This window comes from Brassica napus, chromosome A10, assembly GCF_020379485.1.
Source record: "Brassica napus cultivar Da-Ae chromosome A10, Da-Ae, whole genome shotgun sequence".
NCBI lineage: Eukaryota > Viridiplantae > Streptophyta > Magnoliopsida > Brassicales > Brassicaceae > Brassica > Brassica napus.
In genome coordinates, this window is record NC_063443.1 from 15713611 (window position 1) to 15740358 (window position 26748).

The window sequence follows — 26748 nt, forward strand, 5'->3', positions numbered from 1 at the left end:
CATTCTATTTAAATGGTAAAAAAAATTTAGAATTAGTAGGAATAAGTCATTCCATGCAGTTTTATTCCAAAAATTGGTAATCTAGTTACACCCATATTTATCTCTGTTCCTTTTATATTTGCATCATTGTTTCCAAGTAATTATATTCCCTTTTTGTTATAGGTTATTTTATGGTAGGACATGACACAGATCGGATATCCGGGTTTTTTGAAATATTTATGATTTGCTTCGTATGTTATTACAGATATTAAAATTTTCGATTTGTTTTGCTCCAGAAAATATGTATATCCGAAAAACTGGATATTCGAAAATATGTAGATATTTTCAGATATTTACGAATACTTACAAATATATCATTTCGTTTTAGTTAATACAAATAATCTAGAAAAAATGAGATAAATTTATTCTTTAAAATATTTTTATATGATATATAAAATAAAAATAAAAGAAGCAGTGAAACTATATACTGTATTTTAAAATTAGTTATATAAAAAATTTAAGAAAAAGTTACAGATATCATAAAAATTTATTCTCTTTCTTTATTTTAATACTTTTATAACTAATAATGTGAATTAATAGAATTTATTAAATCATATGTTAAAATAGCAATTATATAAACTCATACATTTAAAATTTTACATTTAATCAATTTATATATATGTGTGTGTATTTATATAGCTATCGAAGCGGAGCGGATATCCGGTTCTTAAAATTTAGTATTTGTGATTTTTTCGTTTTTAACGGATATTGATTTTTAATATTTGCTTTGCTCCAAAACTTTACAGATATCCAAATTTTTCGGATCGAATCGAAGTAAATAACAGATCAAATCAAATTTAACGGATAAAATTTCAGTTCTATCTTATGGGTGTCATCAAGCTTGCACACTAGGACAGGCTCAACAGCTCATTACTATAGACGTTGTGCCGCTTATCGTTTTAGGAGAAAAAACGTGTGCTGTTTTAAAAGCATATAAACGGCATAAACAAAACGAAACCCTTTAGGAACAAAGTTTCCGTAAATACCCTCACACTCCTCCTATTTCAACGGCCCTTCTCCCAATTTTCCCGCGAGAAATCCTCTCCTTCCATAATCATCAAAAGAAGAAAAAATGCAAACAAAAAATTCAAGACGCAAGCAAAGTGCCCTAACCTCTCCTCCTTCCTCTCTCCACCAATCGCTACCTCTCTCTCTTAACTGCGGAATCCGATTAACACCGGAATCCGCCATGGAAGATGAATAAGATCCGCTCTCTCCGCTTCCTCCTCCCCGAGACCATAACCTCCGCCGCGTCCAACCGAGGATCTGTCGCCGTACGCTACGGCAGCCAAGTCCTTCCATGGCGGCATCAGATCCTGGACCCGGACAGCAACATCGTCACCTACTGGAACCACGTCTTCCTCGTCACCTCCATCCTCGCCCTCTTCCTCGACCCTTTCTATTTCTACGCGCCTTACGTCGGCGGCCCCGCGTGTCTCTCCGTCGACGTCGGACTCGCCGCGACGGTCACGTTCTTCCGCTCGGTGGCCGATCTCTTCCACCTCTTGCACATTTTCATGAAGTTCAGAACGGCCTTCGTCGCGCGGAGCTCTAGAGTTTTTGGACGCGGTGAGCTCGTTAGGGATCCGAGAGAGATCGCTATGAAGTACTTGAAGAGCGATTTCATCGTCGATGTTGCCGCCATGCTTCCTCTTCCTCAGGTTCGCATGCATGACTACTAGTTTCTTGTAATGTAGCATAGATGTTGATAATGGTATAGGTATAAGGTTAAGGAACATAGGTATACATCTTATAATGTAGCATAAATAAATTGAAAAAAATGTAGCAGAAATATTTTTTTCATTCTTGTAACCTTAGTATTTTAAATTTTAAAATCAGCTCTTATGAAATTGGAGGTTTGGAATGACCCAAACCCGCCCCCTCAAGATTAATGGTCGGATCAGACCGGCATGACTATCTTGGTCATGTTGGTTTAAGATTGAACAACACTTTTTTAATAAGTCGGATCAATTTTAGTTCAGTTGGGCAGCATGTATTCGAACTCTAATACTATATTAATTTTGGCACGTAGTCAATTCTTGAATCATGCTAAATTTTTGTGTGGTTTAATTTTATGGTATTTATCTATTTTCAGAATTAATTTTCCTTAATTTTATTGTATCCGTTATGATATATTTCACCATCATGAAAGCCTTATATGTTTGTTCTGACAATCTTTTGATCTCAGCTTGTAATTTGGCTAGTAATTCCAGCCGCAACCAACGGGACTGCTAATCATGCCAATAGCACTCTCGCCCTTATCGTTCTCGTCCAGTACATTCCAAGATCATTCATCATATTCCCACTTAACCAAAGGATTATAAAAACAACCGGGTTCATCGCCAAGACTGCTTGGGCAGGAGCTGCATACAATCTCCTCCTCTACATCTTAGCTAGTCACGTAAGTTTTCTTTGTTTCTCTCTACTTTTCTTCAGTTTAAGTTGCTAAGAGTCTCTTCATTTATGTTCAGGTGTTGGGAGCAATGTGGTATCTATCATCAATTGGGCGGCAGTTCTCATGCTGGTCCAAGGTATGCGAGAAAGATCACGCCCTGAGGGTTTTGGACTGTCTCCCTAGCTTCTTGGACTGCAAGAGTCTAGAACAACCTGAGCGTCAGTATTGGCAGAATGTTACTCAGGTTCTTTCTCATTGTGACGCTACAAGCAGTACTACCAATTTCAAGTTTGGCATGTTTGCTGAAGCCTTTACCACTCAAGTTGCTACCACGGACTTCGTGTCCAAGTACTTATATTGTCTTTGGTGGGGTTTAAGAAATCTAAGGTAGGACATCCTTTGATCCAACACACTTATGATGTATATCTTAAGATTGTCTAACGTTTTTTTTTTACAGTTCTTATGGCCAGAATATAACCACAAGTGTATATCTTGGCGAGACCTTGTTCTGTATTACAATATGTATTTTTGGGTTGATTCTCTTCACGCTCCTGATTGGTAACATGCAAGTAAGATTCAGAGTTTAATACATAACTTTTGCAAAACTTCTTAATAAAGAGATTTTTTTTGTACTTTTCTAACAAAACATCTTGTTGTTTAACTTGGTGGAAAGACATCATTACAATCCATGTCGGTAAGAGTAGAGGAATGGAGAATTAAGAGACGAGACACTGAAGAATGGATGAGACATCGTCAACTACCTCCAGAGCTTCAAGAACGTGTCCGTAGATTTGTCCAATACAAGTGGCTTGCAACTAGAGGCGTGGATGAAGAATCAATCCTCCAGTCTTTACCCACAGACTTACGCCGAGAGATCCAACGCCACCTCTGTCTCGCTCTTGTCCGCAGGGTACATACATTAACTCTCTGTCCTTATAAAAATTTAATTGTTTTCTTATTTCATAAAATCACAACGTTTTGCCAAATGCAGGTCCCCTTCTTCTCACAAATGGACGATCAACTTCTTGACGCTATATGCGGATGCCTTGTCTCATCTTTAAGCACGGCAGGGACCTACATATTCCGTGAAGGTGATCCTGTTGATGAGATGCTCTTTGTGATTAGAGGACAAATAGAGAGCTCAACTACAAACGGAGGAAGATCTGGTTTCTTTAACTCCACTACTCTAAGACCTGGTGATTTCTGTGGAGAAGAGCTTCTTACATGGGCCTTGATGCCAAACTCTACACTCAACTTTCCGTCTTCAACCCGAAGCGTCCGTGCACTCTCTGAGGTTGAAGCATTTGCCTTAAGCGCAGAGGATCTTAAGTTTGTTGCTCATCAGTTCAAACGTCTTCAAAGCAAAAAGTTGCAACACGCTTTCAGGTACACCATTTATAGCATTCAATGATACAGAGCCGGTCCTGAACCTAGGCTAGTAGAGCATTGGTTTATAGCCCCTAAAGTTTTTAAAAAAAATTACATATATATAAGCCTCTAAATTTGTAGTAATTTTTTTATGTAAACTGTTACTAAGTTTTCTATAACCCACAAAATTTTAGGACTGGCCATGCAATGATGGCATGAATGAATCAAATCTCATATACGTCCATTGTTTCAGGTACTACTCACATCAGTGGCGAGCATGGGGAGCTTGTTTTGTGCAATCCGCATGGAGAAGATACAAGCGACGAAAGCTCGCTAAAGAGCTCAGCTTGCACGAGAGTAGCGGATACTATTACAGAGATGAAACAGGATACAACGAAGAAGGCGACGAAGAAAACTACTATGGAAGCGACGACGATGATTTTGAAGGTGAGAGACTGTCTGTGGACAACACAAACAACAGCCAAAACCTTGGAGCAACAATGTTGGCGTCTAAGTTTGCAGCAAACACGAGAAGAGGCACAAATCAAAAGGCTTCAAGTAGTACTAGTGCTGGTAAGAAAGATGGATCTTCGAACAGTTTGAAAATGCCCCAACTATTTAAACCTGATGAGCCTGATTTCTCTATGGATAAAGAAGACGTTTAAAAGTGTGACATGTTTGATTTTTAGATGGTAAATAGTGTTAGGAAATAAATATTTGGGATTTTAACTTCTAATGTTTTCGTTTTTTATGTATCGGTTTGAGAATGTTAGATAGAGCAAAAGATTGTAGCTTAAAAATTATATTGTTCTTATAATGTCTTAATGTTATATTGTATGATCTTTTTCTCATATCAGATATTTATAACACATACAAACTTTTTTATTTTTTATTTTATTCAGAAGAACAGTAAGGTTATGACCTTAGTCAGATTGAACAACAACCAAGAGTACACTGCTCTCTAATCATGGCTTGACAGCTTATTAACATCATTTGTTTCTCTAATCTTACATAACTCTTCAAGAAGCAAACTCAAATTCTTCCATGACGAACCTGTCCCTTGAGCCAAAGCTTCTCTAGCCATTTCTGCATACTCTTTCACATTCTTTCTCGTAGTCTTCCCCATCTCTCCTTCCATCAACTTTTTAACCTATATTGTACCAATAAAAAAATATCATAACTGAAGCCAGCAACATTAATTAAGTTTTTTTAACACAACAATATTAGTTAAGTTCATTCAAACATTTTGTTATAATACCTTTTGACTGACTTCTTCTCTTGACACGAACCCTTCGGGAGTTCCATTTTCTGTTTCGATTCTTACTCCGACCTTTAACTCCTCCACGACCAACTTGGCATTGAGTGGCTGCTCGGCCATCATTGGCCAAGCGAGTATCGGAATCCCGGCGCATATACTCTCTTGCGCCGAGTTCCATCCGCAATGGCTTAAAAAACCTTTCACACTTTCATGGGACAGTATCTCCCATTGGTCCACCCAATCTCTAACAATCATACCATGCTCTCTCACTCTCTTCTCGAACCCTACTTCTCCCACGTCCATTCTCGTGACCCACAAGAAGTTTGCCTTTATTATCAACAATCAGTACCATATGCGTAAATCATAACAATCATTGTCACTCCATTTATGGAAAACGTCGTGAAGTTAATGCCAACTACTTGTATGTTTTCACATTCTAAACTAAATTTTATATTGGTTGATATATATAACAAACTAATAATATTTGCATGGAGTTATGTCGAACAATTTGAAAAGTCCAATGTATGGAGCTTCAATGATCAAATACTAAAATTTTACTATTTTACGTACGTACCTTGGAATCTTCCAAGCCTAAGGCTATTTCTTTGAGCTGCTCGTTCGATATCTCAGCCTGCGTTCCAAAGGCCACGTACAAAACCGGACATCTTTCTTCTCGTTTCCGGTCCAACCATTCAATCCAACCCGGTTTATCACTTTCCGGTTTAAGAGGATTTACCAAGCACAAAGGCCCAACGCACCACGGCTTGGGCTCACCCCTAACACCAAGCCGGTAGTCAACGAACGGTGACTCGAGCTCGTAAAAGCTGTTCACTATAACTCCACGGCTCTTCCCAGTAGACATTAATTGGTCCATGAGTAAATCGAACTCTGGACCTGACTGATCCGGTTCAGTGCAAACCGGGACAAAGTCGCACTTCTTAACCCGGATCCATGGAAAATCCGGTACGGTAACCGGTTCGGTATCGGATTTAATATTTCCCGGTTTGGTAAAGAGTTGGTGTACGGAGACGGAGTTGTAGAGAGCCGACGAGTACGAGTTCATGCCGAAGAAGGCGAGTCTCGGGATCTCGAACTTAGCGGCGGAGTCCAGTGTCCACCACAGGAATCCATCGGAGACCATGAACGTGACTTGCGGAAGATTCTTGAGCGTTTCTTCGAAGAGAGGCTGGAGAGATTTGGTTGCACGCGTGAAAGGCACGTAGAGCGACATGGAAGGGAGCTTGTCGGTGCTTTCGACTCCGGGAGGGATTCCGGCGATGTTTTCCGGGAAAGGGAGGGAGATTATTTTGATGGATGATGTGACGTCGGAGAGGAAGTTTGAGATGAAAGGTTTGTTTTGTGGGGTGGTGAAGATGGTGATGGACATGGATGGCTCTTCGCCGTCGTTGGAGGAGGAGGTGGCACAACGGTGACGGAGGAGGAGACGGGCGAATTGGAGGAGAGGGATGGTGTGACCCTTTGACATGTAAGGGAAGAGAACCACATGATGAGGTGATGGTGAAACTGACATGTTTGCGTGTGTTTTCTTCACATTGTTTTCACAAGACGTTATTTATAGGTCGGGATTTACTTAAATTTTCTTTTTCTTTAATATTTCACTTGATTTTGTGTTGAATGTATTTATTGTTTGTTGACTTGATGGTTCCAAAGAAGTAAAGTGTTTGAAGTCTAAAGGGGTATAAAGAACATTTGAAAATATTTGGCTTTTTATGTAAATTTTAATGATAAACGTTAATTAACATTGAAATAAATATCATTCAAATTAAATACTTAAAATTATTGAATATGGTAAAAAATCGTGGTTTTTGTAGAAACTAAACAATAGTATGATTTTCTAAGTTACCAAGTTGAAAGTTTTTAATATTATTTCCCCCAAAATACAGTCAATTAAAAGATATTCTCTCTAAGAAGAAAAAGGAAAAGAAAGATCACACACAGAATCAAAAGTATTGTCAACATTAATTCCATCGGTTCCCTCGTTTGACATATATATTATAGATTTTCATTTATTCACGTCTCTGCAAGCACGTATGCAGTCTGTTAGAGCTTTTAGACATGTGAATCAATTTCTTTAGTAAGTAACGTCGATAGTCCATAGGGTAATAACTTTGAATAACAAGAGAAACTTGTTTTTACATTGCAAAACAAATACACACGTGTGTGAAAGGGTGGCATATGACAGTTTGTGATATAATAATACCATGAATACATGGTCCATGGAAAATGGAAAATGGATACATGAAAAGGTGAGGAGTTATAGACTCAGTTTTGTAATAAGCCATCTTCGCGAGTAGAGCTGGTCCTAGAAATTCAGTGGCTGGAAGCAAAAATAAAAAAATGGTCACTTTTTAAAGTAAAAGACAGAGGAAAAATTATTAGCGGATATGGGGAGGATGAGGTTCGAACACAGACACTAGACCACTAGACTAAAGGGAATATTTATTATTTGTAGCCAAAATTTGTTTATAAATTGAACGGCCGGAAACAATCTGATTCTTCCGCGTGGTCCAAGGTCTGGCACTATTCGTAAGTCGTATTAGACCATATGTCTTTCTTATAAACAAGAATCTGTTAAGAAAAGAAAAGAGACTTTATTTTGCATGAAAAAACGTTACGCAATTTGCCTTGTATACACTTTTTTTCTGATATGCCTTGTATACATTTTTTTCCTTTCTAGCTAGAAGCTAATTGTTGTCATACGTCATGAAGGAACTATATATATCGTTATTAATTTAGGAATCCAAATACAGTTCAACTCATTTGTCATTCAAGTATTCAATTCAACAAATCTGTTGTATCTATGAAAATATAAGCTGGTAATGAAATATTTGTAATGACGTTTAACTGATTTCTATATGTAGTATTGTAGTGCAGTGACAAACATTATAATGCATTATGCATCGGCTATTACCACTGTTCTAAAAAACAGTCTATGCGGCGTCCAGACGTTCGATTAGTCGGCAAAATAGGTATGAGCAAAACGATTTTTTCAAAAATTGACCTAGCTAAAAAATCGGTCTAGCTGTTTAAGAAACCGGCTTTTGCGCCCGTCTAAGCAATAATCATGTACAAAACGCCTAACCACCGCATAGGGATATTTAGAACATTGGCTATACTCTTGTATCTTGACATGTCTAAACAAACCCCCCATAATAAGATGGTCCTAAATAACCCAGAGCTAATTTTTACATGGGGGCTTATCCTCGGAATATAATATAACTTCAAGCCGGGCTTTATAATTTCTGTTTGAAGGATAATATAGAAGAGTGAATTTAGGCTGCCGTGTCGTTTCTGGTTGGTACAGCTTTTCTTCATCGCTTTGTGATAAAACGCCGTGCTTTGTATACGCGAGCCCGTTTACAAGAAGAGTGTATGTATACTTTATTCTATTGGGCCTAAAACCAATGAGCCACGTGATCTGCACGTGCACACTACAACACTGATTACCTGAACCAACAATGGTAGTAAGATTTATCATCATTTTAGAACCTAAAATCGTTTTTTAGTCTTGCGATGGAGACGCTTCCAATTTCGGCGGAGAGCTTCAAGGTAGGGTTCGTCGGAGCTGGAAAGATGGCGGAGAGTATAGCCAGAGGCGTCGTTGCCTCCGGGATGCTTCCTCCGAACCGTATCTCCACCGCCGTTCACTCGAATCTGAATCGCCGTCAAGTCTTTGAGTCCTTTGGCGTCAAGGTCTTCTCCAGTAGCGAAGAAGTAAAGTGTCTCTTCTTCTCTTTACCTAGATAGTGTTTAAATAGAGAGGGAGATTGATGGATGTTGAAAAAATTTGGCAGGTTGTTAGAGAAAGCGATGTTGTGATCTTCTCTGTGAAACCTCAAGTTGGTATATTTTCTATTGAATCACAATCGAATTCAAAAAATGAAAAAAAAAACTATTTGAGATCTACATAAGCTGTACCTTTGTCTTGTGTAGTTAAGAAGGCCATCACGGAAGTAAAGTCAACGCTCTCTAAGGATAAGGTTCTTGTTTCGGTTGCAGCGGGGATCAAGTTGAAAGATCTTCAGGTTGGCATCTTTGTATAGAAAGGAGTATACTTTTTCAGAGAAATGGTTCATCAGTCTTGAATCATAAGCTCTATGGTTCTATTTCAGTGTTTGCATCAAACATGCTCTCTTTGAAACAAAAGCTGAAAGATTTATTTTTTTGGTCTTATGCTAGGAATGGTCTGGTCAAGATCGATTCATAAGGGTGATGCCTAATACACCAGCTGCAGTTGGTGAGGCAGCTTCAGGTGGTTTCTCGCTGAGTCCCTGTTTGTGATTTATTACTACCAAATGCCTACTGATGATGAAGGTTATGTGTTGTGTGATACAGTAATGAGCCTTGGAACAGCGGCAACGGAAGAAGACGGAGCACTTGTGACTAAGTTGTTTGGCTCTGTGGGGAAGATGTTCAAAGCTGATGAGAAAATGTTTGATGCTGTCACTGGTCTCAGGTACTTCACGGTTTCTGAATGTCTTAAGTTGTTCAAGTCATTAATCAAGTATTCATGTATTCAACTGAAAATTTTGGATCTTGTTACAGTGGAAGTGGACCAGCGTACATATTCTTAGCCATTGAAGCTTTAGCTGATGGAGGAGTAGCTGCTGGTTTACCCCGAGAACTTGCACTGGGTTTAGCTTCACAGACGGTCAGTGAACTGACCCATTGGTCCCCTACAGCTTCTTTAATCCTTTTTTCTTTTCTGTTTGTGTCTTAATGTTTTGAAAACTAGAAAGAGAAGCCTGAGCTGTGTGTATGTGTGTGTGTCTATGGCAGGTTCTTGGAGCTGCAACAATGGTGAGCAAAACTGGGAAGCATCCGGGTGTGTTGAAAGATGATGTTACTTCTCCAGGCGGGACTACAATAGCCGGAGTTCATGAACTGGAGAAAGGTTCTTTCCGTGCAACACTTATGAATGCTGTTGTTGCTGCAGCTAATCGAAGCCGTGAACTCTCACAGAGCTAAATTATATAAGAGAGTTAGTTGCATTTATTATTTCACCTCACAGATTCACCAAAATAAGAGGTTTTGATATTGCTTTGGTAGATGTGAAAACTATTTATCTGGTTCCTAGTCTGGTTCAGATCTCAGCTACTTTGTTAGTATTCTTATATCTAATAAAAACTTCATGTCTCAGTGCTGGGTATTAATAAGGGTGGAAACAGTAATAAACCACTAAGCTTAAGCTTGCAAGGGACTAAGGTGGATTGGCTTGCCTAAACCATCTAGTACTATGAGTCAATGCTTAATCTAGTCAAACTCCAACAAGGAATATCCATATATGACAAGTCAATAGAAGCTTGAATCGTCAAAGAAATCGACTAATTTGCATTTATCCAAAAGACTCCCGACTATATTACCAAATCTTGGTATAGAATATATATACACATTAGACAAACATATAAGAAGAAAGTCACTGATGAAGACTGAAGAGAAAGAAAAAAAACAAGATTTTTTAATAACCAGTTTTCACTCTTTTTTCCGGTCCATAATTTGCCAATTTGGTAAATCACGGCCGGAGAATACCATGTAACCGTATGATCCGTAGCAAACGGTTTAAGAAGGGAAAAACCCAAAAAAATAGTAGAGAAGGCTTATAGCTGTGATGAAGAAGATGAACCTGTAGTAACCAAACTCTCCCGAGCAGTCACTGCCACAACATTGGTGACACGAAGCACGGCTTGTGCGCTTAGAGCCGACAGCTTTGACTGGCAGAAGATTTCCCAAGTAATTGGCTCTGCCTCCAGGGTTTGTTGCTCTTCCTCTGGCGATGATGCAGTCTCGGGTTTAATGAGAGGTTGAGCTTTTTCATACACGGTCTGAAGTTCCAGTAGGACGGTGCGCGCAGCCTCGCGGGACTCAGGGAGCTGATCACTAAGCTGAGACGCGGCCGCTTGAACTAGTTTGTCGATTCCATATTCTGTAATACCTTCAACGCCCTGCAATATGTATATCATAGCGCAAGGAGTTATTGGAATTGTTACATAACAAGTGATGCCTTTGAGATATATATGATGTACTTGTATTACCAGTCGGGGTACACTTCGGGAAAAGCATAATGATGCTTTTGCACGGATCCGAGGATTCCTGTTCTTGAGACAAGGTTGCAGCTTTGGTAACAGCAGAGTTGGGGAAACATATTTGGTCATTGATATTAAGGCTTTGTCTGCTGCCTCGCAGACAAACCTTTTGTCTTGGGAAGATTTGAGGAGGAGTTGAGTAAGCTGAAAGCATAGTGTAGGAAACGTTGTAAGAACAAATAAAATTCCATCAACGTACACAGTGAAAGAGTAAAAAGAAAAAGAAAAAAGAGTTACCAGAGAATCCAATAGATCTGTTATGTGGTCGTTATATGCACTGAAGATGTCTGCAGAAGTCATGCATGCGGTTTTACACACGGCGCTTCTAGGATTCTTCAGTGAATTCACGACGAGTGGGATCACTTTTTCGCTGTTAAGGAGACATCATTTTTCAGTCTACTTTCAAGAGATTATAAAGTCATAGACATCAGTATAGAGAAGATGGCTTACAGCAAATGCAGCATTGCATCCTTGTGGAATATAGAAAGGCGACGAACATTATTAAGAGCGTCACAGACTGTTATCCAATCCTTGGAGTCAAGACCAGCTAGAACCGACTGAAGAAAATAAAAGCAAACTGATAATCACATTTACAATCTATATATAGACTGTTATCCAATCCTCGTAATGATGCTAATGGGATTTAATAGAATCATAACACACAGAAACACAACGCACGAAATGTACCTTGAGAACAGCATCAGCATCGTCAACATCATTCAAGTTCTGGGATTCAATATACTCAACTTCCACGCTAGCTTTCTCTCCCTCAGGTTTCTCTGTTTCTACAACAAGAGAGCTTGGTAATGGTTTGTCTTCAGATTTTCCATTAAATTTTCCAACGCAAGGCTTATTAGTTAAGCTTGCTTTACATTCACTCATCTTTTCAGTTACAGGAAGAGAACTCAAATCTTGTAAAGTATTAGCGGCGGCCATACGTGAAAGTTACCTGCGTGAAGAACTGTAAATAAGTCAAAATAACTGTAACCTACTTAGTTTTACTTTTACCTAATACTGAGACTAAAGTGAAACTCAAATCCGTTTCTAGCTCATCACATAGGGGAGATAGATCCTTTGGAAATCAAAATTACTAACAAAGTATATAAAGGAGCTTGAAGCAGCCAAGAATCGCCACCAGCAAAACAGCATACTAAGAAGAAACTATTATTCGCAATGAATAACTCTACTAGTCAACTTCACAGACTATTGAAGTAAGATCGAAGCGGACCACGGCGTAGATCTACATTTCGAACTCGAGATCTTCTAAGCAATTTAACAATCACAGCGAACAAAAAAAGAGGATCTCACTCGATACACTCTCCGAAGATCTCGAACTAGTCCTCGCGATTCCAGAGATCAAAACTAGATGAAAAGTACGCATGTGAATATCTACCTACACCAGTTCAAAGTTGCATTATGAGTTTACGGAAAAGTGAGGACAGAGAAATTTACCGGCGAATCAAGCAGTGGCAGCAGCCTCTCTGAGTAACAAAAGCGAAACGCCGTGGACTCCAAAATCGCCAACCTTAGAAATCTAAATTCAAGGAAATGAAATTTGAACTGCGACGAGAAAACGAGTGAGGAAGAGTCTTTTTTATTTTTATTTGTTGAAGGCGACTAATTATAAACCGGCGATGTACTTTCACGAGTCGTATTCATATGGTGTGCTTCTAAGCGACGTCGTATTCGTATGATGTGGCTTGATACGGTGTCGTATATGAAGTTTAAGTGATTGCCTCGCGGTTGAAATTTATGTTTTTTTTTTCTGCTAATCTGATCTGATCACATATATTTTATTCCCCAAAATATCTTCTCGACTGAATATATTGTTTCCAAGTAAAATTCACTTTCTCCTTTGGGTTGATTTGATTTTATATACTTTAGCGATTATTATGTTCATTTTGTTTGATTAGATTTTTTTGATAATGACATTCCAGCGCCAAAAACATCCTCGTCAACTGTCGACTAGTCGCTGTGAATCTACTGAACTAGCATAAAATCTCTTATAAATGGTTTTCTTCTAGCAATGTTTATTTTTATTATGAAAGTTTATAACGATGACTTTAAATATCTACATTTTTTGGTGCACAGAAAAAAAGGATGATATAAGAGCATTGAATCAATATTGTACTTCTTTAGTATAAGGATTACATTCAGATCTGGTTGTATAAGGATTAATAACCAATATGAATCATTTGAAAATTTTGAGTTTTGAGTAGTGAAAAATAGTGTGTGGTCTTAAGTTTAAGTTGATAAAGAAAAGGTTTGTATATAACAAAAGTTTCAAAGTTTTGTATCTAAGATATCAAATACACAATGATGCGAGAAAATCAAAAGCATTTCTTTACTCAACATTTTCTGATACAATCATTAGAGACTTATAACTTATTATATGTTTTAGTTCGTTTAATGATTGTGCATATCTTTTGAATAAAAAATGTCAATATTCCGGTTGAGTTATGATTCAAGACATGTCTTGCAGAGAAATTACAAATGACAGACTGAACGATTATCATCCATCCCACTCTCTTCTCCCATCAAGAGATAATGGAAAACAATATATATCATAGTTTTAATACCCATAATAATGATTGATATAGTTGTCGAGAAAATTAAATATTGGTACAAACATGGATGACCCACGCTCTAAAACATGATTATACAAATGTTGTCGTAATGGCTTAGTTGGATCAGCGTCGGTGTGAGTGTGCCTAACCAGAAGTGGGTCGACTCGGTTACATTCCCGGTTTTAAATTATCAAAATACTTAAACCGGCACTCAGTCAATTAGGCTCTTAAACCAGTTTCACCAATTCTCGGTTCATCTCAAAGATCAAATATAACATATGAATCATAGATAGACTCAAAAGATAAATGTCACGAAATATCAACGTTACATACATGTCTTGTTGGTTTATTACAACGTTTTCAAATGAACAAAGCACAATACGTTGATAATTTATTAAATTTAACCGTCTGCTTTGCCCTTTGGAGACAAGACTTGATAGTGCTGAAAGTTGAAACAAGCTTACCTGTATTGAGGAGCAAGCTCACCATCCTTAACGATATAGTTCTGAGCAGGGAAGTCCTCTCCCTTGAAATACTTCTCCAACATGTCTTTTGTCCCCGCCGCATATCGTAGCTGATTAGGACCAAAGCACAAGACTCTTGAAGATTAGTAGTGACCAAATGACATGCACACTTCTGGATTACATCACTAAGCTAAGACACCATATTTGATTCGTTTAACATATATGTACCTGTGCATCAATGGTTGTGCCAGAGATGTGAGGAGTCATGGCTTGGTTCGGCATGTAACGCCATGGATGGTCCTTAGGCGCCGGCTGCGGGTCCCACACGTCTCCGCTGTAGCCTCCGATGTGTCCACTCTCAACCGCCTCCACCACCGCTTGCCTATCCATGATGGCTCCTCTCGCGTTATTCACAATTAAAACGCCTTTCTTCATTTTCCCTATCATCTCCTTGTTAAACATTCCTCTGCATGAAACAAGAAATCAAATCACACGCAAAAACTCTTAACTCGTGTGTTGTTATATAAGCATCGTACTTAACTTACCTTGTCTTCTCAGTGAGAGGGGTGTTGACGACTACAACGTCGCATTTAGGAAGCATCTCATCAAGACTCTCAACATACTTAGCACCAGTTTCCTTCTCCATCTCCGGTCCCATCTGGAGCCTGTCATGGTACAACAAGTTGCACCCGAACGGCTTCAACCGCTGTAGCAAAAGCTTCCCGATTCTACCAGCTCCCACAGTTCCCACCGTCTTGCCTTCCAGATCATACGCTCTATAAGCAATGCCTGCCACGTTCCACTCTCCATTCACGACTTGGTTGTACCCCGGAACGAAGTTGCGCATGAGGATCAAGATCCTCATGAGCTCGTCCTCAGCCACGGAGACAACGTTGCTTCCCGTGACTTCAGCGACCGTCAGTCCAGCAGCTGCAGCTGCCTGCAGATCGATGTGGTCGGATCCGATCCCGGCTGTGAGGAGAAGCTGAAGGTTCTTGGCCTTCTTGATTCTTTCCGCAGTGACGTAAGCCGGGTGGAAGGGGGTGGATATGAGGACGTGAAGGTCAGGGATATGCTTCTCGAGCTCTGCCAATCATATAAAAAATAGCATAAGCGCCACCATATGTATTGTATTGTTTTGTTATGCATATTTGAATGACTACTTACCGCAATTTGGACCTTCTTTGTCGTCAGTGACGATGTAGTGATGACCTTGTGATTCAAGCCAGTTCCTGATACCTAAAGCGTTCTCGACGCAGCCAAGGAAGTTAGGATTCTTTGAAGCGTATTCGTTGGCCTTGTAGAAAACTCCAACGATCTTTTTGCTATCTCCAGAAGAAGCCTGTTTCATAAGTCATTTCAGAAACCAACATCTAACTTTTAAATAAAAATACTAATTTCAAAGATTAGTGAATGTATAAAAACTCTGAAAAGCATCAAAAAGAGACCAGACCACTCAACCAAGCCCAAACCCTTTAGAGGCCCAAACCCTTAAGATTGCAAAAATCAAACATCGTGCCGTTTACTAATTTCAAGAAAGAGACACCTTGTAGTTTTTTTTTTAATTTACAATGAAATCTAACTGGCTAATCTAAATCAGACCGGACAGTTGTACTTTCCTAATGTTTAGCCACACGTTACAGTCATGCACGGGGTCTCTGATTCATATCCCTAACAACAGGGATTCTTTCACGCTAAAAAGCTGTAACTAATCAGTTTTAGTGAAATCGTAGATCTGAAAACCTTAATGACATACACAGAACCGTCTGCGTAAATCAAAGCAAGTTCAGCACAGACAACACTTAGAAAGCTGCAAAGTAATGTACGATTGAGTACGAGCCCAACTTAAAATACTTAATAGCATCAGAAACCGTGAAAGAACAAAAAAATAAGAAGAGATCTGAGGGTTCATACATTAAATTTTCTGGCAAAATAACCAGAAGATGAAGACGAAACGCAGGAGGCCCTGATCGCTGCTCTGGTGACTCTTCTCATCGCCATATTCTCTCAGTAGATCCGAGCTCAAAGGAGGAGATTTTATCACTTCGCTACTTCGTGTCGATATTTTTGTAGAACCAGTACCCGTAGAAGAGGAAGATGAAGAGAGTATATATTTAGTACATGAAGAAGATGAAAGTTCACGCACGCACCTGTCCCAGTTCTATTCGTCTCTATCTAGTACGTCACGTTGCAAATTATAGAGATCCGACGGCTCCCGGTGTATTATTGATGGATTGTGTTTAGGATAAGTGTTATAGAATCGTACTATTGATTTTGATTAATAAGGTACGAAAACATTAAAGCCCAATAAAAGGCCCATCATAAGGCCTGGTAACGGTTTTAGAGTGGTTTAGGACTCCTAAACGGTGCTGTTTTGATTCTCGTCGTCGAGGTTCGAAACTCTTTTTTCTCAGTTGGTAGGGGAAATACAATGAGTCGGAATATTAAAGCCCAATAAAAGGCCCATCTAAAGGCCTCGTAACGGTTTTAGAGTGGTTTAGGACTCCTAAACCGTGCCGTTTTGATTCTCGTCGTCGAGGTTCGAAACTCTTTTTTCTCAGTTGGTAGGGGAAACACAATGAGTCGTCGTCACAAGCCGACGCCATGAGACTTTGCAGGAGTCTCTGGAGAGCTTTGGAGATTTAGATGAACTCCAATCCCTCTGCTGATGATGATAAAGATTTGGAACAATCACACGGGAAAACACAGATTCTTTCTCTCGAAGTCCCGCTCTTTCTCGTCAATCAAACGACCCGATGAGAGCAGCCTCTTGATCTCACCACGCAGATTCAACCCAGCCTCTTACGTCTCTCTATTCCACACTCTCTTCCGTCTCTACTTAAGATGCGGGAGGCTCTACGGTGCAGCGAGGACGCTCTCCGCGATGTGCACCTTCGGGTTCGCTCCCGATTCGCGTCTCTTGAACAGCTTACTACACCAATTCAATCTCAACTGTTTAGTACCTCACCGCAAGGTATCGTTGATTTACAACAAGATGATAACTTTCGGTGTTTCACCTGACGTCTTTGCTACCAATTCGTTGATTCATTCGTTCTGCAAAGTGGGTCGATTGAGATTAGCTGTTAGTTTACTTAGAAGTAGAGTAGTCAGCGTCGATACTGTTACTTACAACACTGTGATTCAAGGCTTATGCCAACACGGTTTGGCTGACGAGGCTTATGGGCTTCTCTCTGAGATGGTGAAGAGAGGTGTACTCCCAGATACTGTTAGCTACAACACTCTGATCAACGGGTTTTGTAAAGTTGGAAACTTTGCTAGAGCTAAGTCATTAGTCGACGAGATCGGTGAACTAAACCTCGTGACTCACACTATACTCATAAGCTCTTACTACAGCCTCCACGCCATTGAAGATGCTTACAAGGATATGGTTATGAGCGGGTTTAACCCGAATGTTGTTACTTTTAGCTCGATTATTAACCGGTTGTGTAAAGACGGGAAAGTGGTGGAAGCGGGGTTGCTGCTGAGGGAAATGGAGGAGATGGGCGTGTATCCGAACCGTGTAACTTATACTACTCTTGTTGATTCGTTGTTTAAAGGGGGATGTTGTGGGGAGGCTTTGGCTCTATACAGTCAGATGGTTGTGCGTGGGGTTCCTGTAGATTTAGTTGTGTATACTGTTTTGATGGATGGATTGTTTAAGGGCGGAGAACGTAGGGAGGGTGAGAAAACGTTTGAGATGCTTTTGGGAGATAATCAAGTTCCGAGTGTGGTTACTTATACGGCTTTGGTTGATGGTTTGTGCAAAGCGGGGGATTTAAGCGGTGCTGAGTCTGTAATAACGCAGATGTTGGAGAAAAGTGTATTTCCGAATGTTGTGACTTACTCTAGTATGATAAATGGCTATGTGAAGAGAGGGATGTTGGAAGAAGCTGTTACTGTGATGAGGAAAATGGAAGATCATAACATTGTGCCGAACTGTTTTACTTATGGTACAGTTATTGATGGCTTGTTTAAGGCAGGGGAACAAGAAGTGGCTATTGAAATGAGCAAGGAGATGAAATTTATTGGGTTGGAGGAAAACCACTACGTACTTGATGCTCTGGTGAATCATTTGAAGAGAAGTGGCGGGGTTAGGGAAGTTAAGGGATTAGTCAAAGACATGGTTTCTAAAGGAGTGACACTGGATCGTATCAACTACACCTCTTTAATTGATGTGTTCTTCAAAGGAGGAGAGGAAGAAGCTGCTCTCGCTTGGGCTGAAGAAATGCAAGAGAAAGGGATGCCGTGGGATGTTGTTTCTTACAACGTCTTGATCAACGGGCTGTTAAAGGTTGGCAGAGTCGGAGCAGACTGGGCCTACAAAGGAATGAGAGACAAAGGTATAGAACCAGATGTCGCTACATTTAACATAATGATGAGTTCACTACGAAAGCAAGGGAATCTCGAAGGCGTCCTCAACCTCTGGGATAAGATGAAAAGCCATGGAGTTAAACCGAGTCTGATGAGTTGCAACATTGTTATTGAAACGCTATGTGAACAGGGTGAGATGGAGTTAGCAATTGACATATTACATCAAATGATGGTTATGGAGATTCATCCTAACATCACAATATACCGAATTTTTCTCGAGGCATCTTCAAAGCATAAAAGAGCAGACGTGATATTCAAAACGCACGAAAAACTCCTGAGCTGTGGAGTTAACCTCAGCAAGCAAGTCTACAATACTCTTATTGCAACTCTGTGCAAGCTAGGTATGACTAAAAAGGCAGCTATGGTGATGGAGGATATGAAAGAGAGAGGCTTTGTTCCTGATACCGTGACGTTCAACGCCCTTATGCAAGGGTACTTTGTTGGCAGTCATATAGGAAAAGCTCTTTCCACATATTACGTTATGTTGGAAGCAGGAACATCCCCCAATATAGCAACCTATAACACTATAATAAGAGGTCTCTCTGACGCTGGGCTAATCAAAGAGGTTGAAAAATGGCTGAGTGAGATGAAGAGCAGAGGCATGCGTCCTGACGATTTTACATACAACGCTTTAATCTCTGGTCAAGCTAAGATGGGGAATAAGAAAGAAAGCATGACGCTATACTGTGAGATGATCGCCAACGGGCTGGTGCCTAGAACCAGCACTTATAATGTGCTAATCAGCGAGTTTGTTAGAGTTGGGAAGATGCCTCAGGCGAGAGAGCTAATGAAGGAGATGGGTAAGAGAAGAGTGAGCCCCAACACTTCGACTTATTGCACTATGATATCTGGTTTGTGCAAGCTTTGCACTCATCCAGAGGTTGAGTGGAATAGAAAAGCAATGTACTTGGCAGAGGCAAAGGGGTTGTTAAAAGAGATGATTGAAGAAAAGGGATATATTCCGTGTGATCAAACTGTTTACTGGATAAGCGCGGCTTTCTCTAAGCCAGGGATGAAGGTTGACGCTGAGAGGTTCTTAAAGGAGTGTTACAAGAGAAAGAATGCTCGTTCCTCAGATTCGTGAAATAGGTAAATTTTGTTTTGTTCTTCTAGTCCTAGTCTCGCTCCAAGATTCAGTTGCAACTATACTCAAATGTTTCATTTTCTCTCAGATATGCAGATTTGGCTCCAAACAGGACATCTACTGTGATTTCACAACTGGGGTTGGTACAGTGCTTCTTCAGATATGTTTCGGTTAAATCAAACTGCACGAGCCATAGCTATTTCCAGAGAACATCCTTTGAATTTCATTGTAGCAAACCTGCATGGCGGCTGCTGAATAGGCAAGACTATTGATCAAGCTGGTTTCTGGATGGAACTAGTGAGTTGTAAAGCGGCATTGAAGAAGAAATCTATGTTTCTTAATGGATTTTGCCTCAATGCAGCTTACTCTGGCCAAACAGGATGACTAAGTTCATGTTTGGTCTTTTAATGGAAGCCATACCAAAGCTTGGAGCTTGGGATTTTCTCAGGAGAAGGATGGAAGCAAGCTTCTGGAATGGTATGAAACTAAGGTTATGGAGTCAGTGAACACAAGACTGTTCTCAATCCTACTCCTTGCTTGGGAAATCTACACTACACTATTGTTTCTTTTTGCTCAGAAAGTCATCAATAAACCATAGCTATATGAATTATCACAATAATTGATATCTCAGATGAATAATTATTTTCATTTGTTTAACAGTGTTGTCAGAATCAGAGATTTTTTTCTTCTGAATCCCAAAATTTTTCAAATAATCAAGAATCATAAAGGATAGGTTTCAAATATAACTTCAAAGAACAGAGGTGCTGCTTATGTTCTGCAGCTGCCTTGAGCTCCAGCTAGCTGTTGTAGGGGAAGACGGGAGAATAATCGTCGGAATACGCTTGCTCTCCTCCACAAAAGGAAAGTCTGTCGTGTAATGCAGACCGCGGCTTTCATGTCTCGCCAACGCGCTGCTCACAACAAGCTTAGCACAACAGAACAAGTTTCTCATCTCACAAGCCTCAAGAGCCACCACCGTCTGCTCCCATCCATGTTCAAACAAGAACGTCTCCCATTTCGCCTCTAACTCCGCGATCTTCCTCTCAGCAGTGTTAAGCCTAGTGGTTGACCTGACGATACCAACGTACTTCCACATCACTCCCTGAAGCTCTCTCCTCACTTCTCTAGTCAACGCTAGTATCTTTGATATAACATCCTCTCCTAGAGATCTAGCTGTGGCAACAACAGGCCTTGTCCACTTCTCCGATGCGCTTACGTCAAGTCTCGTGGACTTCATGAGATCGGTGGAAGGCTGAACAGCGCGTCTAGCGAACACCAGAGCTTCTAAAAGCGAGTTACTAGCGAGCCGGTTGGCCCCGTGGAGACCAGTACACGCCACTTCACCTGCCACAAACAATCCAAGGACATTGGTTTCGCCTTGTAGACCAGCGCGGACGCCTCCACACATGTAATGAGCCGCGGGGACGACGGGGATAGGCTGGCGCGTGATGTCGAGGCCGTGTTTAAGACACTCGGAAGCTATGTTGGGGAAATGAGCGAGGATCTTTTCTCTCGGCTTATGGCTTATGTCGAGCAACACGTACTTCTCTTTACGTTTCTTGAGCTGGTCGTCGATGCTTCTCGCGACCACGTCTCTTGGTGCTAGCTCGGCTCGCTCGTCGTAGGCGGGCATGAACCGCTCCATTGCTAGATTGTAGAGGATGCCGCCGTCTCCTCTCACGGCTTCGGTGATGAGGAAGGCGTTTTCTCTGGCGGTTTGTGGTTTGATGGGAAGACCTTCGTCGGCTAAAGCGGTGGGATGAAACTGCACAAACCTACCAAAAGACAAAACATAAGTTCCATTGTCAACAAGTTTAGTTCAAACTCTTTTAGGTGGTTTACTTACTCCATGTTGGAGATCACAGCTTGAGCTCTATGAGCCATAGCCATGCCATCTCCAGTAGCCACCTATACAACAAAACATAAAGATTGAAATCCATATGTGGACCCATGGTAGTTTCTACAAATCTATTTGTGAACCTAGTCATGGGCATATTATCCGAAACATGGAAATCTAACCAAAAATAATGGATATCCTAATATTCAAAATATAATAAAAATCTTATTTTTTATATATATGCAAATATAATTTATAAATAAAAATATCAAAAGAAACTCGAATTACCCTAATATTTTTTCGGTTTTACGGATTTAACTTGAGTTTTCGAGGATTCTTTATTTTTTTGCTTTAAACCGAACCACCCGAGCTATTTATAATTCGGTTTCACTTCGGGTTTTATAAAAAAATAGAAACCCCAACCCGATCCAGAAAATAATTGGTTTCTAAACGGATCCTAAACACCTTAACCCGAATAACGTGAGCCAACCTGAACCGAAAACCGAAAACCGAATCCCATAAAACACAAAGTTGTTTTGTAACTAAAAGAGTCTAAAGACAATCTTACAAGAGGGTTGGTGGTTGATGGATAGATATGCCCAGCTCCTCCTGAAGCAAGCAATGTCACCTTCGATATAAAACGTACTACCTGAAGAAAACATATCTTTTAGACATTACAATCTAAGCTACAAGGAGACTCTAATCAAAAACCAAAAGAAACAAGATCTTTGATTACCTCATTTGTTTTGATATTCAAAGTGTCAACACCATGACAAACTGTGTCCAAACCATCCTGTTTTACATATTAAAAACTTGATCTGATAAGCCAAATAGAATCAAAGGGAATTTAGATCTTCAAAAAGTGTGTGCAAGTGGATGGAACCTGAGAAGTGAGCAGATCGATTGCAAAATGGTGTTTGAAGACAGATATGTTTGGATCATTAAGCACAGCTTCAAGTAAAGCTCTCTCAATCTCCCTTCCCGTCATATCAGCTGCGTGAACGATCCTACGATGCGAGTGACCACCTTCTCTCGCCAAATGCAAGTTACCATCCTCTCCATGATCAAACGATGCTCCCATCGCAATCAGCTCGCGGATCCTCTCAGGCCCTTCCGTACACACAACCTGAAAAAAAAATAGACATTTCAGGACAATGCATAGATACATACATACATAATCAGCAGCAATAAGAAACTTTACTCTGACGGTTTCTTCATCACAGAGATGAGCACCAGCGACCATAGTGTCCTGCATATGACTTTCCACAGAGTCCAAAGGGCATAACACTGCACTAACACCGCCTTGAGCATAGTTTGTGTTACTCTCGTGAGGCTCGTCTTTGGTGATCACTGCAACAGTGCCTTGCTTTGCAACTTCCAAAGCGTAACGCAGACCAGCGACACCACTGCCGATCACAGTGAAATCATAATACTTCGTTGAAGACGATACTGCCCTGATACTTGTATTAATCTTTGAGCTCTCATTGAAGGTGGAAACAACACGAGAGTAACAACCGCATCTCTCAGCCTTTAGTGCCTTAGATACCCCACTCGACCTATGCACACAAAAGATCATAATACTTCGTTATAAATTTGGAGATTTATTTATATATATGTAAATTCTTTTTTTTTTAAATGGGAGCATAGACCAATGCTTCACTAGCCTATGCTCTAGACTATAGAAAATAAGATTGGATCTTTCATGAGCACATAGATTTGATGTTTTTAGTTATACCAAGAGAGGTCTTTGAATGAATTTGCCCTGAAAGTAAAACCAGAACTCCATGAATCATGCCCCTTGTAACCCTGTCCGGAAAGAAAGAGATCATGAATGTTTCCGACAGAGACATAAGCCGCCATTCCCGACCCTTACAGCTCCTACAACATCATGAAGATTGTTGTCATAAGAACAAAAACAACAAAGATCCTCACTTTATGCATAATTAAGGAACAGAGAGAGAGATAGATCACACAAAATTCGATAATGAACACACGGGAATCTTACGGAGTCACGGGAAGCTGGAGACGATGAAGGCAAGTGTATGGGTGAAATTGGAATCTGGGAATTCAAGTAGATCAAGAGAAGAACGTGACTCGGACTCAAACCAATACAAAAGACACGACCTTTAAGAAGAATGAGTTATGTTTTGTTTTGAAGGAAGAATGAAACGAAACACACAATGTTCGTAGAGGCTTCTGGTCCTTGAAATTCGCGCCTTCCTTTGTCGCCCTTTGTTTTTCGCTTTGGGATCTAATTTTTATTGGCCTTTTCTGATAGATTATGACCAATCAATTAAATAATAAATAATAATAATGCTTTTTCGCCGAATAATAAGAAATCTAACCATTTATGTCCATATATTTTGCCTAAATTGTACTTTTTAATAATAATAAAATTATGCATATGAAGCAAAAAAGGGTATTTTTCGCCGAATGCTTTAATTGGATACATATATTGGTTCTACTATTTACGGTAACCATTTACTGAAAATATTTGTTTTATAAAATTTCTCAACTTTTTTGTACAGAAATGCAAATTAAAGTATAGGAGCCATAGTCATGATTATAAGAAACAAAGTTCTTTGAGGTATAATTATAAAAGACTATGACCAAAGATGCAAGATCTTACTTTATACAGAAATAATATTCTAACAACTTGTGTGGAACTTTTACATGTGTGTTGGTAATGCGTTCACAAAGCATGACCTTGTAAGTTGTAACTAGAATCGTGCAAAAGAGATAATTACTTTTCCATGAGTCATGGCCAATGTGATCTCCAACGGCCATTTATATGCATTGTTTTTGTTTTTATTATAATTTTGAGAAGAAAAAGTGAGAGAATACATAGAATCTTTCTTCTTTTAAATCTTTTGACTATTGTTTTAAATTGATGGTTTAGGAATTTTCCAATATGACAGCTGAATAATAATTATAATAATAATATAAAAAGACCCATAGCAAATTGTAGAGAAATGAAAAGTTGGCATTTGCTTGGCTATTATAAATGCTTTATTACCTCTTGTCTTTTGTTTTTTTCTTACAACACGTTCTTCTTTTATTATTGGGTCGGCTTTGCTTCCTCTCAGGGCCTTTTGTTTTCTTGTAAGACTTCTTTAAGCCTACTGAGCTACTACTGATCTATTACATTTCTTAAAATATCAGTTAGGCATCGAACAGTAACAAATAAGTTAGTGGGGGTTATTGGTTGGTGTATTTTGATGGATTTGAAAATCCAAACTAAATTTAGTGTTATTGGTTTTATGATTTTAAAATATGTATTGAAATCATGTGTTATTCGTTTAATGATTCATAAATTCTAATTCAAATCAAGTGTTATTCGTTTAATGATTCATAAATTCTAATTCAAATCAAGTGTTATTCAATCATATATATTTACTAATATATTTGATTTCATAATGTATTTGAATAGATTTGCATGGATTTCTTAGTGAAAAATACAAATGCCCAAATCCGAAGAAAAACCTCCAGATTTGTAAATACTAATCTGAAAAAATTTGAAAATTTGTATATTTTACTTGGATTTATAAATAATATATAGATTTCGAAATCAATAAAAATATATAAACCAATAACACCTCCTTAAACCCCTTTGAAAATTGGCCCTAATATAACTTTTCTGGCATGGAAATGGGCTTGCCTTTCTCATGGGCCAAATTGCAACCATGATCTTCTCTGAACAAATAAATTGTTCTAAACTACAATACATTTCTTGATAAAAAAAAAAGAAAAAAAAAACTATTCCCTCCGTTCCTAAAAAATCCATATTATAATTTTTCACGCTTATTAATTAAAATTGTATTTTCTAATACATTGTTTTTCCTAATTAATTATTTCCAATAACTTTTAACCAATAAAATTTTATTAAACACAATTGTATTTTTTGAAAAGTACAATTTTTCACTAATTAATATATTGAAAACGTAAAAAATATATTTTTTTGAAACAAATTTTTTTCTAAAAAATGAATCTTTAAGAAACAAAATGAGTACAATACATTTCTCAAATTTTCTCGTCTGTTATAAAATAAAGGCTATCATGATTCTTTGTAACAATTTCTTCTTTATTTTCTTGTTATAACAAACTCGAGACTCGAGCACACATATTTTTTGTTTAAAGACGTTTCGATTATTAGGTTATCCAAAAAAACTCTCATTGCATCTTGAAGTGTCAAAACTCATAGGAATCCTCTTATACTTATTAGATACTTTCTACAACGTATTTATTAGATCTATTTGAAAAATTAAAAGAACACAGATAGTTTTCTTTTTGTGTGTAGAGGTACAGGTAGTTGTTACAACGTAATGTTGCAGATAAACTTTTACTTCTCTTATTGACTCAACTCACAGCGTTAATAATATGCCTAGAATTTTAAATGCGCCAGCTATATCGTTGGCTCTACTTTTCTTTTATAAGAAAAACATGATTTTCACATAATGAAATTTGCTGAGGCACAACGATCAAGATATTTAATTTCATATTTAAATGATAAGAAAGGGAGCTTCTATTCTCTCTTTCTTTCTTGCAACTTAAACTGTTTTTTCTTTTTTCCGTTAATAGTACTAATCCCAAGAGAGTCAAACCATCTTAGCCTAGTCCCTAACTCTCATGTGTACTAGTCTAATACAGAAATATTTATAATTAATTACACTTAATAGTCTAACCCAAGATTCCCGGACGCTGGTCTTAAGGTACAAAAGAAAAATTAATCTATTAGCATTTCATTTTTTATCACAGCATTTCCAGCACTAATATTAGCAAAATACTCAGTAATAAAAACTTTTTTACAAAAATAAGAGAGAGATAGAAACATAGCTCACTTGAGAAACTTCAAAAACTCTATGAAATAGTTTGGAGACATATGTCAATTTATGATTAGTTTATTTTATTTACAAAAAGTTATACAAATATTATATATGCAAATATTAACCCTTTTTTTTTTTGAAACACTATATGCAAATATTAACATAAATATATAAAAACCTCTTTTAATTTATTTAGCGCTAGAAAATGTTCTCAGTGTCAAGTTTTTCGACAATAGGTTGCAGCAAGAACCATCAGTCCGTGAGTTTATTTCGTGTTTTGTTATAGCCTAAAACTCTTTTTGGTTCTATTCCGTTTTATAGTGTACGATTTTCATAACCATGGTTCTTTTTTTATGGTAGAGTGTAAAACAATAGTGGTATGTTTTTTTGGTCAGTTAACCAAGTTTTAAAGATTAATTAACAGTAGCCTGACACATG

At 38.7% G+C, this 26748-nt stretch overlaps 7 protein-coding genes across 7 annotated transcripts; 3 read left to right on the forward strand and 4 right to left on the reverse strand.

The window, feature by feature from the left end:
• The first annotated feature begins 506 nt into the window (after positions 1 to 506).
• Positions 507 to 4551, forward strand: LOC106370555 (cyclic nucleotide-gated ion channel 18). The gene is made up of 7 exons (XM_013810554.3): positions 507 to 1700; positions 2228 to 2440; positions 2511 to 2821; positions 2892 to 3003; positions 3108 to 3344; positions 3426 to 3820; positions 4056 to 4551. The coding sequence occupies exons 1-7, from the start codon at positions 1236 to 1238 to the stop codon at positions 4465 to 4467; spliced, it is 2145 nt and encodes a 714-aa protein (XP_013666008.1). The 5' UTR covers positions 507 to 1235; the 3' UTR covers positions 4468 to 4551.
• Positions 4552 to 4660: 109 nt separating this feature from the next.
• On the reverse strand, positions 4661 to 7161 carry LOC106370554 (UDP-glycosyltransferase 90A1-like). The gene is made up of 3 exons (XM_013810553.3): positions 5635 to 7161; positions 5061 to 5387; positions 4661 to 4952 (listed from the first exon to the last, which is right to left on the reverse strand). Exons 1-3 carry the CDS (start codon positions 6589 to 6591, stop codon positions 4764 to 4766), a joined length of 1473 nt encoding a protein of 490 aa, XP_013666007.2. The 5' UTR covers positions 6592 to 7161; the 3' UTR covers positions 4661 to 4763.
• Positions 7162 to 8536: 1375 nt separating this feature from the next.
• LOC106372121 (pyrroline-5-carboxylate reductase) lies at positions 8537 to 10220 on the forward strand. Its single transcript, XM_013812259.3, has 7 exons — positions 8537 to 8795; positions 8876 to 8924; positions 9015 to 9106; positions 9261 to 9333; positions 9417 to 9537; positions 9627 to 9732; positions 9861 to 10220. Exons 1-7 carry the CDS (start codon positions 8595 to 8597, stop codon positions 10047 to 10049), a joined length of 831 nt encoding a protein of 276 aa, XP_013667713.2. The 5' UTR covers positions 8537 to 8594; the 3' UTR covers positions 10050 to 10220.
• A 169-nt stretch (positions 10221 to 10389) lies between these two features.
• BNAA10G19060D lies at positions 10390 to 12737 on the reverse strand. Its single transcript, XM_013812256.3, has 6 exons — positions 12617 to 12737; positions 11852 to 12125; positions 11615 to 11721; positions 11402 to 11534; positions 11114 to 11308; positions 10390 to 11023 (listed from the first exon to the last, which is right to left on the reverse strand). Exons 2-6 carry the CDS (start codon positions 12098 to 12100, stop codon positions 10679 to 10681), a joined length of 1029 nt encoding a protein of 342 aa, XP_013667710.2. The 5' UTR covers positions 12101 to 12125; positions 12617 to 12737; the 3' UTR covers positions 10390 to 10678.
• Positions 12738 to 14003: 1266 nt separating this feature from the next.
• Positions 14004 to 16415, reverse strand: LOC106372119 (formate dehydrogenase, chloroplastic/mitochondrial). Its single transcript, XM_013812254.3, has 5 exons — positions 16110 to 16415; positions 15363 to 15537; positions 14741 to 15281; positions 14424 to 14661; positions 14004 to 14305 (listed from the first exon to the last, which is right to left on the reverse strand). The coding sequence occupies exons 1-5, from the start codon at positions 16194 to 16196 to the stop codon at positions 14192 to 14194; spliced, it is 1155 nt and encodes a 384-aa protein (XP_013667708.1). The 5' UTR covers positions 16197 to 16415; the 3' UTR covers positions 14004 to 14191.
• A 289-nt stretch (positions 16416 to 16704) lies between these two features.
• LOC106372115 (pentatricopeptide repeat-containing protein At5g14770, mitochondrial) lies at positions 16705 to 20343 on the forward strand. The gene is made up of 2 exons (XM_013812249.3): positions 16705 to 19655; positions 19739 to 20343. Exon 1 carries the CDS (start codon positions 16864 to 16866, stop codon positions 19648 to 19650), a length of 2787 nt encoding a protein of 928 aa, XP_013667703.2. The 5' UTR covers positions 16705 to 16863; the 3' UTR covers positions 19651 to 19655; positions 19739 to 20343.
• Positions 20258 to 23750, reverse strand: LOC106372116 (L-aspartate oxidase, chloroplastic). The gene is made up of 8 exons (XM_013812250.3): positions 23493 to 23750; positions 23223 to 23365; positions 22689 to 23043; positions 22371 to 22613; positions 22224 to 22280; positions 22056 to 22136; positions 21497 to 21558; positions 20258 to 21425 (listed from the first exon to the last, which is right to left on the reverse strand). The coding sequence occupies exons 2-8, from the start codon at positions 23345 to 23347 to the stop codon at positions 20399 to 20401; spliced, it is 1950 nt and encodes a 649-aa protein (XP_013667704.2). The 5' UTR covers positions 23348 to 23365; positions 23493 to 23750; the 3' UTR covers positions 20258 to 20398.
• Positions 23751 to 26748: the final 2998 nt, after the last annotated feature.

Bases quoted from the DNA above. Each gene is read 5' to 3' on its own strand.
- LOC106370555 (XM_013810554.3), top strand. From the start codon at position 1,236: ATGAATAAGATCCGCTCTCTCCGCTTCCTCCTCCCCGAGACCATAACC. The intron at 1,701-2,227 runs GTTCGCATGCAT...TTTTGATCTCAG, and splicing joins CCATGCTTCCTCTTCCTCAG to CTTGTAATTTGGCTAGTAAT. The intron at 3,821-4,055 runs GTACACCATTTA...CCATTGTTTCAG, and splicing joins AAGTTGCAACACGCTTTCAG to GTACTACTCACATCAGTGGC.
- LOC106370554 (XM_013810553.3), bottom strand. From the start codon at position 6,591: ATGTCAGTTTCACCATCACCTCATCATGTGGTTCTCTTCCCTTACATG. The intron at 5,388-5,634 runs GTACGTACGTAA...TTGATAATAAAG, and splicing joins TAGGCTTGGAAGATTCCAAG to GCAAACTTCTTGTGGGTCAC. The intron at 4,953-5,060 runs GTATTATAACAA...GGTACAATATAG, and splicing joins GAGAAGAAGTCAGTCAAAAG to GTTAAAAAGTTGATGGAAGG.
- LOC106372121 (XM_013812259.3), top strand. From the start codon at position 8,595: ATGGAGACGCTTCCAATTTCGGCGGAGAGCTTCAAGGTAGGGTTCGTC. The intron at 9,334-9,416 runs GTGGTTTCTCGC...TGTGTGATACAG, and splicing joins AGTTGGTGAGGCAGCTTCAG to TAATGAGCCTTGGAACAGCG. The intron at 9,733-9,860 runs GTCAGTGAACTG...TGTCTATGGCAG, and splicing joins TGGGTTTAGCTTCACAGACG to GTTCTTGGAGCTGCAACAAT.
- BNAA10G19060D (XM_013812256.3), bottom strand. From the start codon at position 12,100: ATGGCCGCCGCTAATACTTTACAAGATTTGAGTTCTCTTCCTGTAACT. The intron at 11,309-11,401 runs GTAACTCTTTTT...CTATGCTTTCAG, and splicing joins CAGATCTATTGGATTCTCTG to CTTACTCAACTCCTCCTCAA. The intron at 11,024-11,113 runs GTAATACAAGTA...TACATATTGCAG, and splicing joins CCCGAAGTGTACCCCGACTG to GGCGTTGAAGGTATTACAGA.
- LOC106372119 (XM_013812254.3), bottom strand. From the start codon at position 16,196: ATGGCGATGAGAAGAGTCACCAGAGCAGCGATCAGGGCCTCCTGCGTT. The intron at 15,282-15,362 runs GTAAGTAGTCAT...TATGATTGGCAG, and splicing joins CAAAGAAGGTCCAAATTGCG to AGCTCGAGAAGCATATCCCT. The intron at 14,306-14,423 runs GTACATATATGT...GGTCCTAATCAG, and splicing joins GCACAACCATTGATGCACAG to CTACGATATGCGGCGGGGAC.
- LOC106372115 (XM_013812249.3), top strand. From the start codon at position 16,864: ATGATGATAAAGATTTGGAACAATCACACGGGAAAACACAGATTCTTT.
- LOC106372116 (XM_013812250.3), bottom strand. From the start codon at position 23,347: ATGGCGGCTTATGTCTCTGTCGGAAACATTCATGATCTCTTTCTTTCC. The intron at 22,614-22,688 runs GTAAAGTTTCTT...TTTTTTTTTCAG, and splicing joins GTGATGAAGAAACCGTCAGA to GTTGTGTGTACGGAAGGGCC. The intron at 22,137-22,223 runs GTAATCAAAGAT...TGTTTTCTTCAG, and splicing joins TGAATATCAAAACAAATGAG to GTAGTACGTTTTATATCGAA.